General features: G+C 52.1%; 1 protein-coding gene across 10 annotated transcripts in view; it reads right to left on the reverse strand.

The window, feature by feature from the left end:
* Positions 1-546: 546 nt before the first annotated feature.
* KDM2B (lysine demethylase 2B) overlaps positions 547-19,065 on the reverse strand; it is an 89,708-nt gene continuing 71,189 nt past the window's right edge. For 6 of the 10 annotated variants that reach the window (XM_059676406.1, XM_059676401.1, XM_059676404.1 and 3 more), the window contains 11 exons: positions 15,212-15,436; positions 8,875-9,018; positions 7,558-7,645; positions 7,124-7,392; positions 6,816-6,929; positions 6,196-6,234; positions 5,333-6,012; positions 4,356-4,519; positions 4,109-4,270; positions 3,110-3,328; positions 547-1,884 (listed from right to left, as the gene is read on the reverse strand). In XM_059676406.1, the coding sequence (XP_059532389.1) occupies positions 1,703-1,884; positions 3,110-3,328; positions 4,109-4,270; positions 4,356-4,519; positions 5,333-6,012; positions 6,196-6,234; positions 6,816-6,929; positions 7,124-7,392; positions 7,558-7,645; positions 8,875-9,018; positions 15,212-15,436 (2,286 nt within the window). In that variant the 3' untranslated portion in view covers positions 547-1,702. The remainder of the gene's footprint in view (positions 1,885-3,109; positions 3,329-4,108; positions 4,271-4,355; positions 4,520-5,332; positions 6,013-6,195; positions 6,235-6,815; positions 6,930-7,123; positions 7,393-7,557; positions 7,646-8,874; positions 9,019-15,211; positions 15,437-19,065) is intronic. The other 4 variants (XM_059676402.1, XM_059676412.1, XM_059676407.1 and 1 more) reach the window with 3 other exon arrangements.

Below are 19,065 nucleotides of genomic sequence, written 5' to 3' on the forward strand. Positions count from 1 at the left end.
GTGTCTGCATCCGCGACCTGGGGAAGTTACCTCATAACCAAGCCTCTCCAGCTACCCTGGCCCAAGGCTACTAAAGCACAGGATGTAGCCTTGAGTTGCCTCTAATGGGAGGTTGAGAAAATGGACTCCACACACCCCGACCTTTGGCAGTAAAAATACCAAGTGGACATTGTGTAGCATAGTTCTTTCCCACTACCTTTATTAGCCATAAACAGTAAGATCTCTCTCTAAAGATGAGGAAAGCCGGCTGGTGTGCCTCAGTGGTTGAGCGTTGACCTATGTACGAAATAGGAGGTCTCGCCAACGGCACATGCCTGGGTTTCGGGCTCGATCCCCAGTAGGGGGTGTGCATGAGGCAATGATTCTCTATCATTAATGTTTCTCTCTCTCCTTCTCCAAAGGGACTACAGCAATTCTCAGATGAATAAGAAATTACAGCTTGTTTGGCTTCAAAACAATATATACTAGTGTTGAGATTCGTGCCCCTAGACTTTCTAATCGAATGTCTAGTCCACTCCTAGAACAGAAACCCTCAAAGTCCAAGCGTGGGGTTTTTTTTGTACAATTGTTTATACAAATTCAACAAAGGTAAAACTGAGTCGGGAAGGTCTAGGAAAACATCACCAAACAACAATGGCACTTATGAATGCATATCTTTACAACTGGGAAATAGCCATGTTATAAACCTGAAACGAGAACTCTGCTCACACTTCAAAGGAGAGAGAAAAGGAAAAGAAAGGCTACGTTGGGTCATTTACTCTACTTGACTCACCATATAAATTAGATCTATGTAGAGTCCAAGAGCTCATGCTGGAGCAAACCCTCCTGAGTGCAAAGGTTGAAGTTCAATTTTAAAATTTTTGAGAAAAGGGTGAATTCTATACAGGGGAACCTTGGCAAAGTGTCTTACTTCCACTATACTTTACATATATGCACAACATGCTTATGTAATTTCTTAACGTCCAAAGCAGGCTCTCCGCTTCCAGGTAAACATGCTTTTAACCGGAAGGTCTCAGCCTGCTCTGCCAGGTCTGGGCACATGTATAGATGGATTATTTGTGTTGATGAAGTCCAGGGTAAGTTCTCTCCTACCTCAAGGAAACCAGGAAAGTTGGCAATCATAAAACAATAAAAACACTGATATGCATTCAAACCTTGCATAAATAACTTTTAAACAATTTGTACAAAAATAATTCCTCATAATGTAAGATGTAACAAAAACCAAACAAAATATGTCAAGACGGCAGATGTGTTGTGTGGTCCACTTAATGTTGACACCAAAACCCCGGAGTTGCAAGGAATGAGGTGTCCAGAACAAAACACCACCACAAAAAAAAAAAAAAAAAAAACCCACAAAAAAACCCAGATAAACTCCTAAGCTCATGCTTCAGCAAGAGAATTTCTCCAAAGTTCATCCTCCTCTCCAACAGGAATGTCTTCTTGGTAAAGGACGCCTTAGAAATGGTCCAGAAAGCAGTGCAGTTACTATTCATAATAACCCAAATGTCCAGCTCACTCATCCCCAAAATGGGTGGTGGAACGGCATTGCCTTGGCAAGACTTGCAAAATGGGATCGCTCCGTAGTCTGTTGTTCCAAGTTCCAAATTGAAAAGAAAAGCCCTAGTTTCTGTAAAGTCTTTTTCCCTCCCCATGGCGCTGACCCTTCCCCCGACCCACCCCGTATTTACACACTAGTCCTGGACTAACTCAGTTTTTGCAGGAGTTTTTCTTCCACTTGCCCAAACTGGACACTCACAGACATTTCAGCTATGAACTGCTCACAGCCTTCCTTGGTGACTTGCTTGCAGTACCTCAGGTCAATATGACAGATATTTCCACAGCGTTTGAAGAAGGACAGGCATTGGTCAGTGACCTTATTGCAGTCTGCAGGGAAGAGGACACAATGTGAGGTGGAGGGAACGTGGAGCCTGAACACAGGCCCCCAAATCCCAGGCGCTCAGCAACGGAGAAACTGGACCGAGCTCTTGAGCATATTCCAGCCCCTGCAGGAAAGCACACGAGGCCGGCACTGCCTCTATCTCATCAAAGTCCCTGTAGGCAATGCGAAGGAGGCCAGCAGTACCTGTCTTACCAACGTCCCTGCAGGTTAGGAGGTGGCGTAAGGAAGTAAAGTGACAGCACCACACAAGTCACCGAAGAACTGACCGCCTTTCAAACAATCAGAGTTGCCCCTTTCAAGCAATCCCCTCAGGTCAACACAACATCTCGGCACAGCCGTGCCCAGATGCTTGGATGCACATTTCAGATAGTGTAAGTGTAACCCAATCTCATAAAGGCCATAGGAATTCATGAACTTGGAACCAGCACCATGGAATGCTGTCTGCATCACAGGCGGTGCCACTAATAAATGAAGGCTGGGCAGTTAGATGGGAAAAGTGACGGGGTGGGAGGGTTTTAACACCTCGCCTGTTCCAAGGGTACCCCTTAACCTTTCGATCAATCTCTCAAATTCCTCCCCACCAAGTGGCTGACCCTCTTTATAAGCTTTGCTGCAAAAACAAGTGATGGAGGATGTGGAATTCTTTCAGAAAAATCATGCCACTGTCCCTGATGTCCCAGTTCCTTAAAAACAAACTCCCTCCCCATCAGCAAGTGCGACAAGATGCCGAACCATAGGGCACTGGAGGTTTCTTCTCTCCAACCACAGGCCCTGTGGCAGCAGGGTCAGGAAAGGTGCATGAAATTGAAGACAACAATGGCAGAAAGCAAGCTGCTTACTCCCAGTGAAAGCCTACTGGGCCTGGCTTGGCCTCATTGCCCACTGCTCCCCACCCATCCCACAGCACTCATCCCGCCAGGTGCCAGCCTGTGCCCACTGAGGGAAGCTTCCCTGGCGCTTGTTTTGGGCCAGGAACCACAGTTCTATGTGCTCACAGCTACCAGCATTTCTGGTAGCAATTATTACAAATCCGGTAATAACTTCTGCAGCATGTTTCCCCTCTACACTGGGCTGTGTATCTGTCTTGATCACTGCTATGTCCTAACACTGAACACTGGGATCCTATAATAATAGCAGGTGCACAAATGTGAAATCCCCAGCTTGTCCCACGGGATGCTGGTCAGTCCCTGATGGGTGTCCCCAACTGACCTGATAAGTTGATTTCTGTTAAGGAGTCCCGGGTGGTGGTGCCCACTGCAGTGAGCAGGTTGATGGACTGGTCAGTAACATGGTTACAGTAACTAAGGTGGAGCTTGGAGAGCAGGGGCATGTGGCGGATGATGAGCCGCAGGGAGGCGTCGGTGATGTCCAGGCCTGCTAGACGCAGCTCCACGATGTTTCGGAGCTTGCTCCGATTGTCCATCTGACCTGAGGGGCAGGAAGGAGAGAGGCATCGATCAACCTGACAGGACACAAAAAGGCCTACCAGCCAGACATCACACTTGGTTTCAGTTCGTCATTGAGTGTCTCCCCCCCCCGCCCCACCAAAAGTCAGAATCAGTTCCAATATTTAAAAATCAGAAGATCGGCTGGCCAGTGTGTTTCAGTAGTTAAGTGTCGACCTATGCAGGAGGCAGACAAACAATGACTCTCTTTCATCATTGATGTTTATATCACTATCTCCCTCTCCCTTCCTCTCTTAAATCAATAAAAAAAAATACATCAAATTTTACACACAGATTCTTGAAAGTTCAGAAGACCTAGAAACACAAAGCCCACTCTCCACCCAGCAGTACTGGGCCCAAAGGTTTCCTCATTTAAGCTGCTGACGGGGAGCGATGACCCCTGAAACCCGACCTCGGGGAGCTCCACGGGAGCCCCTGTCCAACCACCCTGACCTGATGCTCCAGCGGGCCTGACGCCGATGCTGGATAAATTAACAGAGAAGCAGTGGGATTTGTGAGAGGCCCTGGGTGCCGGAAGCAAACTGAGCACAAAGCAGCCAAACTCCTCCAGGCATCCCCTGGGGACAGGCAGAGGCCAGAGCAGGCTGGAGGACACGCTCACCAGATGGCACCCGTTCTCCATTAAGCATGTAATCGGGGCTTTGCACACCCTCTACACACCGTTGTGGTGAAAATCAGACCCAACAGCGCAGCTTGGTCACACCACCTCCCCATGGCCTTGCCCCCAAGCCTGGCCCCTCACCTGGCCTGTTATCTGTGGGCGGAGACAGGAGGTCCCGCATCTGGGCATCCTTTAGCCCTTCTACCCACTGGACATCCAGGGTCCGGAGCAACGGACAACTGGAGGTACAGAGGGCCGAGACCGCGATCCATGAGCAGCCTGACAGCACCAAGTCTCGGAGCCCTGGGGGAACAGAGAAGGGGTCACAGGTCAGGTGATGCACCAGACCCCACACCTGCACATTTGGGGACCCTGGCCCTGCACTCACCTGGCAAACGGTTGATGAGCCAGCTCAGCTGTTTCTTGGAGATATTGGTCCAGCTGAGGTCCAGGGAGACGGGCTGTCGCCGGATGATGCCGCTCAGCATCAAGGGCGTGATGGACCTGCAGTGGTTCAGGTCGATGCGGGTCCATAACCGCTTATCACAGCACCTGGAGGCCAGACCCAGAAGAGGGGGTGCTGTCAGAGTTGGGGTCTCACTTGTGGCAACTCCTCTCCTTCCAAGCTCAGGGACAGGCTCCTAACTCCACCCTCTGGACCCTTCTGTTTAGGTCTCGTCTGCCTGCACCTGGGCACCTCTGCTGTGACTGCCTCAGGCCCTCCCTGGAAGGTGCTGGCACCTGTTCTCCATTAAGCACTTAATGGGGGCTTAGCACACCCTTTACACCAGTGGTTCTCAACCTTGGCTGCACATTAGAATCACCTGGGAACCACAACATTAGTAACAAAGAAAGAATTTCCGGAGGATGACACTCAGAAATCAGGATTTTAAAAAGATTCCCAGGTGAGTCTAATGTGCAGCCAAGGTTGAGAACCACTGCTCTACACACCGTTTCTCAAAGCAAGCCTGAGCAGAGTTGTGTACCCATTCACGATGAAGGTAAATAACGTGGCCAGAAAGCTAGGAAATATCGAAGCTGGGATTAAGGTCAGTCACTGGCACCATTGCTGTTAAGAAGCCGGGCGAACACTTCAGGCCAGGCCTCCACCTGGTCTTCAGTTCATCTTCCAAGGAGCTATGTCAGGAAATCAAATAGGCTTCATCTCTTTTGACAAGTCCAGGCTGACCGGACTGCGGTAGCTGCTGGAACTCTTGGAGGAAGATAATTAAGCTGGACTGGGCTTAGAAGCAGGGCATGACCACGGACTCAAGGTGGGACCCTACTTTCCACCCACACTCCATCCCTGGTCTAGCCAACCCTCAGCCCAGATCCGGGCACGCAACCAGCCCGCTGCCTCCTCACCAGCGGTTCCAGGTCCTGCAGACCCGCATGCAGACACACAGGTCTTGGTGGCTGAGGTAGCTGAAGACGGCCATCCACACCTCCCTGTGCATGACGTGGGCCGCCCCATCGTCCAGGGGCAGCGAGTCGGGTGGGGGGCTGATGGGCGGCGGCCGGATCACGTGTCGCTCCATCTGCATGCACTTGGGCGGGGACACGGAAGGAGGGGGCCGGGAGATGACGCGGGGTGGGCTGCGCAGGCCGGGCCCCAGCTGGTGTCGCAGTTCCCGGGGGGTGCCGTTGAGCCCTTTGCTGAAGCGATGGGGGCGCTCGCAGAGGCCCACGGGCCGCTTGGGCTCCTCGTTCTCACTCTCGGGCTCCGACTTAATGGGCTGGTGGTTCTCATTGGCCAGGCTGCTCTCCGTCTTCTGGATCTCCTGATTGAGTTCCTTGCTCAGCTCCTTGCTCAGCTCCTTGTTGGGGAGCCGCCGTTTCCGGCGCATTTTCACCTTCTTCTTCTCGTCGTGACCCTCCGCGCTCTCGGTGCTGGGCCCCGCTGTGGGGGAGCTGGAGCGGGAATGGTCGCTCTCCCTGGTCTTGGGGGGCGCCTCAGGCAGGTCGTCCTCCGGTTCCTGCTTGAAGCGCCGGAGCGGCTTGTTGCCTAGAGCCATCCGGTCCTCGGCATTCTTCCAGGACCGCCGCTGAGGAAGGACGGGGCAAGGGCAGGTGAGCAGGGGGCAGGGGCAGGTGAGCAGGGGGCAGGGGCAGGTGAGTCCCCGCTCAGGGCTGCATCCACTCAGGGCTCCCCACCCTCTTCCCAGGATCCTGCCCCAGTCCAGGCGTGAGGTGAAGGAAAGGAAGGGGAGGGCAGGGACAGTGTGTACCTTTTTCCTGAAAAGCTTATCTTCTTTGCCAGGTTTCAGCTGTCACAGAACAGAAAGAATGCAGAGCTTGCTCCCAGGCTCGAGGGATTTGGTCCCCTCTGCACCCAGCCCCACCACCAGTCCGTGGTCTCTAGAGTAGGGGCTGGAGGGGCACCTCCCCCCAAACCCACTCTGATGGGGGGGCCCTGCCGGCTGGTTTTAAGGAAGAGGCTGGGGGCAGGGTAGTGTGGCCCAACTGTTCCCACCCAGCTGACCTCCCACCCTTGGCCAGACCCAGAGATATGCAGTGGCCCGTTCAGGTGGACTTGGCCCTGGGAGCGTCCTGGAGGCAGAGCCTTCGCGGCCAGAGCGGGGAGAACAGAACCAGGCGCCACCTGGTGGCTGATGCTGGAAGGGCCAGTGGGCGGAGCGGGGCCACCGAGGTTTCCCAGATCCGCAGGGCTGCCCCGCCACAGTTCAGCTTCCCAGGCCCCGCGCCGGGACCGGACCGAGCCAGTGATCTGGGCAGAGGCCTGGGAAGCTCGGGGCAGGAGAACCAGGGGGGCGGGGTTCGGGTGGAGGGGTGGCCTGGGGCTGGCAAGTCCCCAGGGCGCTGGGAGGGCGGGGCGAAGTGGGCGCACCTGCTGCTGGAAGTAGGTGAGACTGGATCTCCACCAAGGGCTGAGGCTGCTGCCTAGAGGGGGCCTCGGCGAGAGGTGAGAGGAGGAACCAGGGGACGTCTGGAGAGTCGAGGCCTAAAGGGGTGGGAAGAGGAGTGACTGGCTAGTTTCCCCCTCCTTTCTGTTGGGCGGGGCTCTCAGGATAGCCAGAGGCCAGGGTCCCGAGTTCTCCCCACGGCCCATCCACGCCCTGCGCCCCCGCCCCCGCCCCCCTGCCCCTGGGACCGGCTGGGCCACCCGCGCCCCGCCCCTCCCCTCCCAGGACGTACTCGCTTGCGTCCACTCGGCTCTTGGGGCTTCTCGTATTTCCGCTTCCTCCTCAGGTGCACATCGTCTGACTTTCGGCGCAGGATGCTGTCTGGGGGCACCTTCTTGGGGTGCTCGTCCGACCGGCGCCGGGGCGCCTCCTCACACTCGCTCCTCCGCTTGGCCGGCTCCTGGCCTTCCTTGTTGTCCCGGTTCATCTTCTGCTCCTTGAGCAGGGAGCCGGGCAGGTTGGAGGCGTACTTGAAGCCAGGGCCACGCTTTTGCTTGTAGGCCAAAAAGAGAGAAGGGACAGGCGCACTGTATATCTTTGGACGAGCGCCCTGCCCTGAGCCCAGAGCACCCACCAGCCAACCATGTGGGCACAGGTTGGACTGGCAAGGCCGAGGTCCGCCCGTCCCTCCCGGGCTGACCCCTGGGATTGGGAGCCCGGCACTCACTTTCCCGGTCTTGCCGGCGTGGTTACACTTTGGACACTCCCAGCAGTTTGGAAGCTCATCGTTGACGACGCCCTCTGACTCCTTAATCTGCCAGGGACAGCCAGTCAGCAAACAGGGAGGGCGTTGGAAGAGGCCACCTCTGCCAGGGGCATTAGTGACACCCCCCCCCCGCCCCCATCCCCCCAATGCCATTTCCAGCCCGTCTTTGGCTAAAAGAAAACAAGAGTGCTTAAGACAGGTGACTCTGAATTCATTCACTAGCCCTGTACTGGGCGGTGCTGGGTGTGAGCAAGTCAGACTGCTGTCCCCTCCCTGGAGGAGCTGCTGATGTGGGAGAGAGAAGTAACCAGGCAATTAAGACGTGGTGGTCTGACTTCCAAAGTCTGGGAATAGCAAAGCGTCCCCTTCAGAGTGAGAGTCCGTGTGTGTGTGTGTGAGAGAGAGAGGGGGCGGTGAGCATCACAACAGACCGGTCAGGCCACCCAGGGGAAGGGGACACTCAGGGCCCAGGTACCATTTGGGGCAGGCCCACCCTGACCTCTTTCAAACACACAGATGCACACAAGCTGACAGGGAGGTGCCACGTATGTCGACATTCTCCTGGGACAGAAGCTGTGTGCCAGCCCACAACAGTCTCTTCCTTTCAAAGGAAGAACCTGCTGCCCAAGACAGGCAGGTACAGCACGGCCGCCCCCGGACGGCAGCCCTGCTGCACACACCAAGGGCAGGTCCCCGGCACCCGGGAACACAACCCCCTAGGGCAGGGGTGGGCAAACCTTTTGACTCGAGGGCCACAATGGGTTCTTAAACTGGACCGGAGGGCCGGAACAAAAGCATGGATGGAGTGTTTGTGTGAACTAATATAAATTCAAAGTAAACATCATTACATAAAAGGGCACAGCCTTTTTTTTTTTTTAGTTTTATTCATTTCAAATGGGCCACAGTTTGCCCACGGCTGCCCTAGTGTTATGGCCCTCGCCTGGCCAGGCCCCGGTTTGGTCAGAAGTCCCGAGCCAGGGTCCCAGCAAGCAGCCTGACCAGCCAGCGTCCCCCTCTGGCCCAGGTGGAGCCTCTGGAAACTCTGTAGTTCTGAGGTACTGCCTGGGGGTGGGGGGAGCCCTGCACCTGTGCGTGAGGTCGGAGCTACTCCAGACCCTTCCTGCCCTCAGCTCGTATCTGACACACAGAATCCCCCCGATGTGAGGGCCCTCCATGGAGGAATCTAAGTGTCCCCTGCCCCCCGAGCTTCACCAACACTACAGGCCCCGAGTAGGGGTGTCGAGCAGCATAGCCAGGTGCCCCCCGGGGCCGCTCACCTTAAGGCATCCAGGGTGGATGATTTCGTTGCAGATGGAGCACTCCATGAGCATGAGGTTAAACTTGCCTTCCTCCTCTTCCACCGTGTCTTCCTTCCCCGCCTCGCCACACACTAGGCACACGGCGGTGTGGGGTAGCACTGGCTGGAGAACCGGGGAGAGCAGAAGTCAGAGGCCGGGACCCCATGGGGAACGGGGCAAAGGCATGAGCTACTCTCCTCCGGCCTGCCACTGTCATTCATTCAGTCAGTCACTCATTCGAAGACTTAACACTAACTACTCGTAGCGCTGGGAGTATAGCAATAAACGCCTCTGCCGGCCTGAGCTTGAATCTTACTGGAGGGAGGAGGACAAAGTGGAGAATACAGTATATTAAATGGTGGCAAGGGACATGGAGAAAAATACAGCAAGCAGGGCCAGGGCCAGGGCCAGGGCCAGGGGTGGAAGGCGGGCTAACCTGAAACGTGGAGGTCAGGGAATGAGTCCAGCTCTGTGGGGGCTGAGGCTGCATTTCCCCAAAGCCTAGGCCACGGACTCCGGGGTCCCCAAGACCTTCACAAGGAGGACTGGGAAGCAGGTCAAAACCCCCTTCAGAACCATACTAAGCCCTAGCCAGTTTGGCTCAGTGGATAGAGCATTGGCCTGCAGACTGAAGAGTCCCGGGTTCGATTCTGGTCAAGGACACATGACCACATTGCGGGCTCCATACCAAGTAGAGGGCGTGCAAGAGGCAGCCAATCGATGATTCTCTCTCATCACTGATGTTTCTCTCCCTCTTCTTTCCTCTCTGAAATCAAAAAAATATATTTAAAAAATAAAAAAGAACAACACTAAGACGTTATCTGCCTTTTTCACAGTGTTGACAATATACGCTGCTGGGCAATGGCACTAGACGGGGCAGGGCTCACAGTGCACTAGCGGTCACTGAGCTACTCCTGGCCACGCAGTCATTAAAAAGATCACCAGTTTCATTTAAGAGTGTCTTTGATGAAGCAGCAAAAATGGTTAATTTTATTAAGACATTGACCCTTAACAAAATAGATCCAGAGACATTGAAGCATGAAGCAGACTAAGGTATTTCAGAGGGAAAGGTGGGAGCAGGAAAAAGAGATTAACCAAAGAACTTATGTGCATTTATGCATAACCCACGGACAGACGACAGTGCGGTGAAGGCCTGGGGAGGGGAGGGAGCAGGGTGTAGAGGGTCACTGGGGGCAGAGGGGAGACACATCTGTAATACTTTCAACAATAAAGATAAATTTAATAAAACAAATAAGTGAGACCTTGGCCCTTGATCCCTTTACCATTCTGTGTGACAAAATAGGGAAGTGCTTCTGCCGCATGCCAAGTGGGGGCCCTCTGCAGCAGAAGCACTCACGTGGCCAAGCTGAGGGCTCGCTGGCCACTTCCTCCAGAACGTCATTCTACTTGGAAGGACTTTTAGAAAAGCCCACGGATGTGGGCATTATCTCCTCAAAGACGAAACAAGGGAGCCTGTCGTTTCCAGAGAAATAACTTGCAGCTTGGGCTGCAAATGATACGATGCTAATTTTCAAACAGAAATTAGAACCTTAGAAAACTTACGTTAGCCACTATGAACCCAACAGCTTCCCAAAGACCTTCCTGACGAGACCGGTAGCAGTGTTAGCAAATGTGGTTTTGAGTGTTTTTGTTTTTTTTTGTACAACGCTGTGCACCAATATTTAGAAAAGCTGCGTAACTCAGGGCACCAGTATTTTCTAAATGGCTGAAGCATGATGTTGCAACGTCATCTATGAGCAAATGAGCTATTTCAGGGGCAAGAACGACTAATGGCATTTAAGTAACTACGAAAAAGTTCATTGATAACAGTTTCAGAGTCCACATTACAATTAACCTTTAAGAAACTGCCACGGTTGAGTGCGGGTGGAATACCTGAAAATACCCACGATGATCTGAAATGACTGTTAAAAACACTCCTGCCTTTTCAGCCACGCACCTGAGTGAGGCCAGACAGTCCTCATATGGTTTCTCTAAAACATCGCAACACAGTGAATATTGAAACAGATACGAACATCCAGGTCTTTTCTAACGGACCAGGCATGAAAGAGATTTACAGAAACATAACGTATTGCCATTCTTTCCACTAACCATTTTTGTTTGGAAGATGTAGTTACTTCTCATAAAAATGTTATTTGTGTTTTCATGAAGTGGATTTCTTATTATTTTTGAATGAGTTCAGTGTTAATTCTGAATATAGCCACTTTAATAAGTAAGTAAGCCACATAAGCAAAAGCTCTTTGAGTCCTAATGATAGTGAAGAGGGGAAAGGCCGCTAAACCCCCTGCCCTGACACGCTGCCTTTCTACACACCTGCCTCCCAGCACCTGGCACAGGGATCCAGAGGAACCACACAGGCAACATTTCATAAACTGAGTTAGAGGAGCTTCGAACACGCAGGGATATACAGATATATACGCCACTGGACATCCCAGTGGGGAAACATCTACAAAATGGCACAAACATTGAAATTCAAATAAATAGAACATAAGGAAGGTAAGAGAATCATCATTCCTTCAACAAATACTTAAGGAACATCTGCTAAAGCCTGAAGCAAGTGGCCGAGAGGGGAACAGCGATGAGGGAGACAGCTGCTCCTCAAGGTTTTTAGGAAGATGAAGGCAGATCATGCAGAAATTCTACGGAAACGGAGATAAGTCGTGTACAGGTGTTACCGGGAGCAGCAGAGGCGGGTGCTGGAGGAGGCACAGAGCCAGGGAATTTGGGCTCAGAGAGGAGAGGAGAGGAGAGGGGAGGGGAGCGCATTGGGACACACTGAGGGCGCTGGTCTAGGATGGGGTAGGCGTCTGACTGAAAGAGTGATGAGAGGTAGAAACAAAAGGAAGCGCAGATCCGGGAGAGGAAGTCCAGGAGCTGGAGATGGTGCTGGAAGGCGGGAGGGGATCAGGTCTGCGGGGAAGCCTCGCGGAGAGGGGGCAAAGGGAAGGCTGCTGTGGGAAGAGGGAGGCTCTGGCCCATGGAGAGAGAAGGCCTAGAAAAGGAAGACGGGTAGCAAAACATCCGACAAAGCGGAAGGGCTGGAAGAAGAGGAAGGAGCCTCCCCCATACCCTCCCTCCCCCCCGCCCCCACCGTCATGCCAAGCCTGCATTTGCAATCAGTTCCAAAAGCCACATCAGGGTGGGAAGGAGGAGACACATAAATGTGAGGTTTCCTTCAACCAGCACCGACTGTGCCAGGTACCGGACTAGGACCAGAACCGCAAAGAATAGGTGATAGGCCTGGCTGGCGTGGCTCCGTGGTTGAGCATCGACCTATGAACCAGGAGGTCATGGTTCGATTCCTGGTCAGGGCACATACCCGGGTTGCAGGTTCAATTCCCAGTGTGGGGTGTGCAGGAGGCAGCCTATTGATGATTCTCTCTCATCACTGATGTTTTATTTCTCTCTCTCTCTTTTTTTTAATCCTCACCCAAAGATATTTTTCATTGATTTTTAGAAGAGAGAGGGTAAGACAGAGAAATATCGACGTGAGAGAAACACATCAATTGGTTGCCTCCTGCAGGAGCCAGGGAGGACCCTCCAGTCCACAGGACCGACACTCTATCCCCTGAGCCAAACTGGCTTGGGCTCTATCTCCCTCTGAAATCGATAATATATATACATAAAAAGAATAGGTGATAGCAGAGACAGGTTTCCTCTAACTGGGCCTGGGACACTGGGCGGGAGGGAGAGGGTGGAAGAGAAAAAACAAGGCTACAAAGGAGAGACAGTCCCAGGTCATGGCCAGCACACCGTTTTAGGTGACACTGTTTTCAAAAACAACCGTCTCTACAGACAACCTCTCAAATCCTGACAGAACACAACAAGTCACATGGACCACCTCTCTACAAAAATGCACCCACGCACGCACACAGATAAAAATCTGTATTTAATTTCAAGGGGGATCTCAAATTCCCTGAAATCCATTCAAATGACCTGGGTACATGTAACAAAAACAGAAGCAATGAAACTTAAAAACTTCTGCACAGAAAAGGAAATAATCAACAGTGAAAAGGCAACCTATGGGTGGGAGGAAATATTTACAAATCAGTTATGTGAGTAAGTGGTTAATGTCCAAATTATACAAAAGGCTCCCACTACAACCACAAAAACAGAAGCAATCCAATTTAGAAATTGGGCAAAGGACTTCAAGTCATTTCTCCAAAAAAGCCCCACAGACATCATCACGTATTGAACCTACAAAAAGAAGCTCAATATCACCCATCATCAGGGGAATGCAAATCAAAACCATAATGAGATATCACACCTCATACCCATTGGGATGGCCACTCTAATAAAATAAAAACAAACAGAAAATAACGAGAAATTGTGGAGAAAACAAGAAACACGGGGAAAACTGGAACCCTCGTGCACAGTTGGTGGGAATGTGAAACGGTGCAGCCATGATGGAAAACTGTGGAGGTTCCTCAAAAACTTAAAAAAAAAAAAATAGAACTACATAGGATCCAGCAATCCCACTTCTGGGAATATATACAAAAGAATTCAAAAAAGGACCTCAAAGAGGCATCGGCACACTCATGCTCATCGCAGCATCATTAACAATAGCCAAGAGGTGGAAGCAACTTTAATGTCCAAGGACAGAGGAAAGAATGAAGAAAATGCAGTAGATACCACACAATGGAATAGCATGCGGCCTTTAAAAAGAATGAAATCCTACCACAGGCTACGGCGGGGATGAGCCGTAAGAGGATTATGCTGGATGAAATACGCCAGTCCCAGAGGGAGAAACCCTGTCTGATTCCGCTCACATGCAGCATCTAAAGTAGTCCTACTGAGCAGCAGAAAGCAGAAAGGTGGCTGCCAGGGGTTGGCGGTTCGGGAGGGGGAAAGAGGAGTTGTGGTTTAATGGATATAGAGTTTCCATTTGGCAAGATGAAACAGTCCCAGAGATCAGTTTCACAACAATGGGCATATAGGTTGTATGACTGTACTATACACTTAAAACTGGTTAAAATGATGGGGATGTAAAATACAGCCTAGGAAATATAGTCAATAATACTGTGCTAACTATATACAGGGCCAGGTGGGTACTGGAAATATCAGGGGGAACACTGTGTAAAATAGATGATTGTCTAACCACTATGCTGTACACCTGAAACCAATACAAAATAATATTGAATGTAAACTATATTTTAAAAATCCCCCCAAAAACCTTTTTAAAAAATAGAGATAAAAAATAATTGGTGAACATAAACCACCGTTTGATCAGAAGAAAAATGTTTTATTTGTGCACTGAAATTGATATATCTGTTTATTTGGTTGTGTGGATTGGGGAGTGGATTTTTGCCTGTTTGTTTAGGAAATAAGTACAAGTAACAATAAAATTTTGAAAAAAGAAAGTGAAAATATAGTGTGATAATTTATTGGAGCTTATCGACTTTTAGTAAGTTTAAGTACGAATAAAATGTTTCTTATGCAAAAAAAACCCCCACAAAAATCCTTATACACATGTATTGAATATAGCACAAAAATATATTTATTTTGCCAAAAAAAAAAAAAAAACAAGTTAAAATGGTAGATTTTGTTATGTATTTTTTTTACAATAAAAAACAAAACACAGTGTGTCCTGTCGAGGGACAAGGGGGCGGTGCCCCTGGGCTTGGAGGGCACAGCAGGCTCGCGGATGCCAGGCTGGGCCTTGGGAGGAGCTCGCCCAGGATCCTGTCCCTACCCCCACAGGGAGGACCCCCGGGCCTTGAAAGCAGCACCCCAGGGAAAGCAGACTGCATGGGTGCGTGCGGGAGGGAACCCACAGGCAGACCATGGGCCATGCTGGCCAGGCTCTGCAGCGGCACGGAGCCCCATAAATCAGACTCTTTCTCGGGGGCTGCCCCTTCAGGAGGAGCACTGACCTTCCACCCAGACCTCGGACTTTGAAGGTAGGACAGGAAGGAAGGGAGGGCCTACATGAGCTGGATCATAAATGCTGGCAACGGGGTCACAGGCGGGAGAGGCTGCCCTAACCTCCCTAATGGCAGAGACTTCAAAGCACCCGGTCATCTAGGGGAGGAAGGAGGTGTAAGACCATCAGACGATGAAGAAAAAGGAGCCCGCGCACATGGCAGGAAGCCCTGCCCTGTGGAATCTGAAAACAGCACTCATCGGAGCCCCTTTCTTCCCCGAGGGCCCGTCTCTCGGGAGTTTCTGCTGCGGGAACCTTCTCTGTAAGCAGAGAAACAAACCGGCCGGTGCAGAGGGGCCTGACGCAGACGGGGCGCCGGGTCTACCGCCAGCAGCGCCGGTCCTGCGGCGCCCGGAGGCCCCTCGTGCCACTCACCGCGATGCACTGCCGCATGATGCAGCTCTGCTTCATCCGCCCGGGGCCCCCGAACTTCTTCATGTCCTTGCAGAAGTGGCACTCGCCGCACTCGGTCCGCAGGCAGGCCTCGCACTTGCGGCATCGCGTCCGGCGCCGGCGAGCTCCCGCTGTGGCCCGATTGGCGGCCAACTTCACCGCGGAGGCGGGGCCCAGCTTCCCTTTGGGCCTCCCTATGGCCCGGTTCTGCAGGAGAACACACAGGACCGGTGAAATGCGAGGCTGCAGGGCGGGCCAGACCCCCAGCAGACGGCAGTACGGGTTGGCTTGTATCCCCCGCCCCCCTAAAAGAACATATATATATGTCAGCGTGTAACCCCGGGACCTCAGAATGGGACCCTATGTGCAGACAGGGTCTTTACAGAGGTAACCGAATTAAAGCCAAGTCATCGGACGGGCCCTAACCCAACATGACTGGTGTCCGCATGAAAGGGGGCAATTTGGACACAGCCCAGAGGGAGCCCATGTGAAGGCACAGGGAGAAGCCGGTGATGTGATGCCTCGAGGAGCCGAGAAATGCCAGTCGGTGCCCAAAGCTGGAAGAGATGCGGAAGGGTCCTCGCCTACAGGCTTGGGAGCAAGCATGGCCCTGTCCACACCTTGAGGGCAGACTTCGGGCCTCCGAGCTGCGAGAGGCTTAGGTTGCTGTTGCTTTAAACCACCCAGCTGTGGTTCTTCGTATGGCAGCCCCAGGAACCTAACACCGCGGCCACTCCGGCTTCTGACGGACGCCCTGGCTCAAGACCCTCCCGCGGCCCCACGCTGGAGGGCAGGCCCTGTGATTGTGCCTCCCCAGAGAGGCCACACGGGGCCACGCGGTCAGCCTGTTCCCTGTGCCAGGAACACCCTCCCCACGCCACGGGCTACCGCCTGCTCTTCCTGCAGGCCCCAGCCACACACTGCTTTCTGCCCACGGCTCCCTGACCACCCTGCACGGCCCCTCGCAGCACTTATCATCCCTGCCTGTCAGCAGGCCTTCCCTTTGAGACAAGGGGCTCAGGAAGGCAGGGATCAAGGGTGTCTTGTCACCGCTTTCCTTCCACAAGACGATGGACATAGAACGTGCTCAATAAACCAAACAGACCCCAGGAGGATGAGACAGTAGCCCTACGGAGCCCTGATTTCCGAGACCTTCTCGAAATGGGCTCCAAACCCTTCCTCCCCCGTGACTCAGAAGGAAACGGCAGGTAGATTAAATGTTAAACAGTGAACGCGCCAGTGTCCTGCTCAGAGGTCCTTGTATGCTGGCCACCAGCCCAAGCCTCCTGCAAACAAGAATCTGTGGTGGAGCTCCTGGTCAGCCCCTGGGGGACGCTGTCTGCTGAGGTCCCCTGTCGACCTACGATCGGAAGAGGGAAGGACCAGGATGCGGAGTGCGTCTTGTCTAAGTAGCACGCGTTTGCTGGAGAATGGCTCACCCCTCTGTCAGAGAGACCATGACTCATCCCAAAACTATCTGATATGAATGGCAGTTAATACTCAAAGCCCCCTCTCAGCCAACTCAGCAAGCTTCCGTCCAGCTCCAGCCTTTGCATTTTAATTGCTGGTCACAGGACCACGACTCTGCCGAGGCCCTCCTTACCCTCCCATGACACACCACTGCCCCAACCCCACGGGAAACGTACAACCACTCAGGAAGAGACACAGTCCACCTGGCTGCGTGAATAAAGCCTCACCCTCATCCATTTTCTTTATTTTCCCAGCGGCCTGTAGCACTCGAGGAGACCGCAAGGCCTCTGACAACTGTGGAGCCCACTCCGCGAGGTGCTGCTGCTCTGATCTTAATCCACCTCAACCTGCTCTGAACTCCACAGCGGGAAGGGGGATGCTAAACCCGGCTCCGCTGACCCCTTTGTCCTCATCTCCCACAAAGCCACACCCAGCTCGGCCATGCCTGCCCACCTCCGGGTGACCCTTCCTTCAAGCGGCGAAGGGTCTCACCGTCTCCTTGCACTGTCCTTGCACAACATCCCAGGAAGGCCTGGGCCACCCCCGAGTTGCACATTTCGCAGCGATAATGCCAAACTGGCCTACATATTGTGCAGGTCAGGTCTTGCTGCCAGAGGAGCAGTTAAAATAAAAGATCAGTTTTCAGAGCCTCTGGATTTGAGAATGGAACATAAGAGACCGCGGGCCTAAAAACTAAGCAATGACAAGGACGCTGACAGCAGAGAAGGTGGCTGTCTGCTGAGTACGCACTATTGCGCTCATATTTCACGTGTGATATTCCCTGATTTTCCCAATAATGACCCAATGAGATGCTGTTGTTCAGATGAGGAAACGAGCTGGAGGTTCAGTGACTTGCCCGTGGTCGCGGAGTCAGCAGAGGCTGCGCATGCCCTCAAGCCATGCTCTGAACACTTCGGACCAGGACTAAAGGCAAAGAGGGTGAGAGCCCCCCAGAGTACGCACGCCCGTGGGAGGGGTTCACAGCTAGTGCCTCGACACCCAGAGTATGGTGGGCGCCAACAGGAGGTGCAGAGAAGCACATGTGCTTCCAGAGAAATGGAAACCAGGACGGTTTCCCCCTCTCTTCACAGCGCAGAAGAGTACACCTCCTGTTAACAACTCACTCTTCCAATCGTCACATGAGCAACCAGGAGGGTATCCAGAGCTTCCAGTCAGGTAGAGAGGGCAGCGCAGGGGCCAACTTCCAAGGACTAGCTTCTTTGGTGAAGAACTGAATAAACAACATTTTAAAAATTCCAAGATCCAAATAGGCCTCTCCCCTCCCACTCAGGAATGGCAGGTATAAACAGCTGCTGAGCCAGGCCCGTGGCCTCACTGGCCACAAACTCAGTGTCCCTCCGAAAAAACGTTGGGTCAATCCAGCCCGAGTCCCCGAGCCAGGATGTGACTGAAACAAGCCCACCTTCCCGTGCTTTCCAAAGCACATTCCTATCGCGAGAAGCATTTTTCTAATCTATGGAAAAACAAGCCCGTCTGGATCTCGATGGCAGCTGAGACATCCAAAAAAGTAACAGAGCAAATGACAGAAATGACAGATAAGGCCTCAAAAGAAGAGTGTAGGGAGCCGCTGATCTGAGGACCTTAATTCCGACCCCTCTAGCTGGCTGCCAAATCAAGCTGGAAACGCGGCTGCTGCCACAGTTTCAAACAAAGATGTCAAGTGTCAATCAATTCGGGGGAGGGAGGGGTGTCTTTTCAACAAATAGATATCCATAAGCAAAAAAATAAAGTTAGACCCCTACCTCACACTACATATAAAAACTAACTAAAAAATGGGTTGAAGATCTAAATCAGCAGTTCTCAACCTGTGGGTCGCGATCCGTTGGGGGTCGAACGAGCCCTTTCACAGGGGTCGCCTAAGACCATCGGAAAACACATATATAATTACATATTGTTTTTGTGATTCATCACTATGCTTTAATTATGTTCAATTTGTAACAATGAAAATACATCCTGCATATCAGATATTTACATGACGATTCATAACGGTAGCAAAATTACAGTTATGAAGTAGCAACGAAAATAATTTTATGGTTGGGGGTCACCACAACATGAGGAACTGTATTAAAGGGTCGCGGCATTAGAAAGGTTGAGAACCACTGATCTAAATGCAAGAGCTAAAACAATAAAACTCTTCGAAGAAAGTTTAAGGATAAATCTTCATGGCCTTGGATTAGGCAAGGGTTTTCTGGATGACGCCAAAGGCACAGGCAACAAAAGAAAAAAGATAAGCTGGACTTCAAACTTAGAAACTGTTGTGCTTGAAGAGCTCTATATAATGAAAAAGACCACAGAATGGGAGAAAATACTTGCAAATCATGTATCTGGAAAGAAGCTGGTATCCA

Source organism: Myotis daubentonii, chromosome 19, assembly GCF_963259705.1.
Source record: "Myotis daubentonii chromosome 19, mMyoDau2.1, whole genome shotgun sequence".
Classification (NCBI taxonomy): Eukaryota; Metazoa; Chordata; class Mammalia; order Chiroptera; family Vespertilionidae; genus Myotis; species Myotis daubentonii.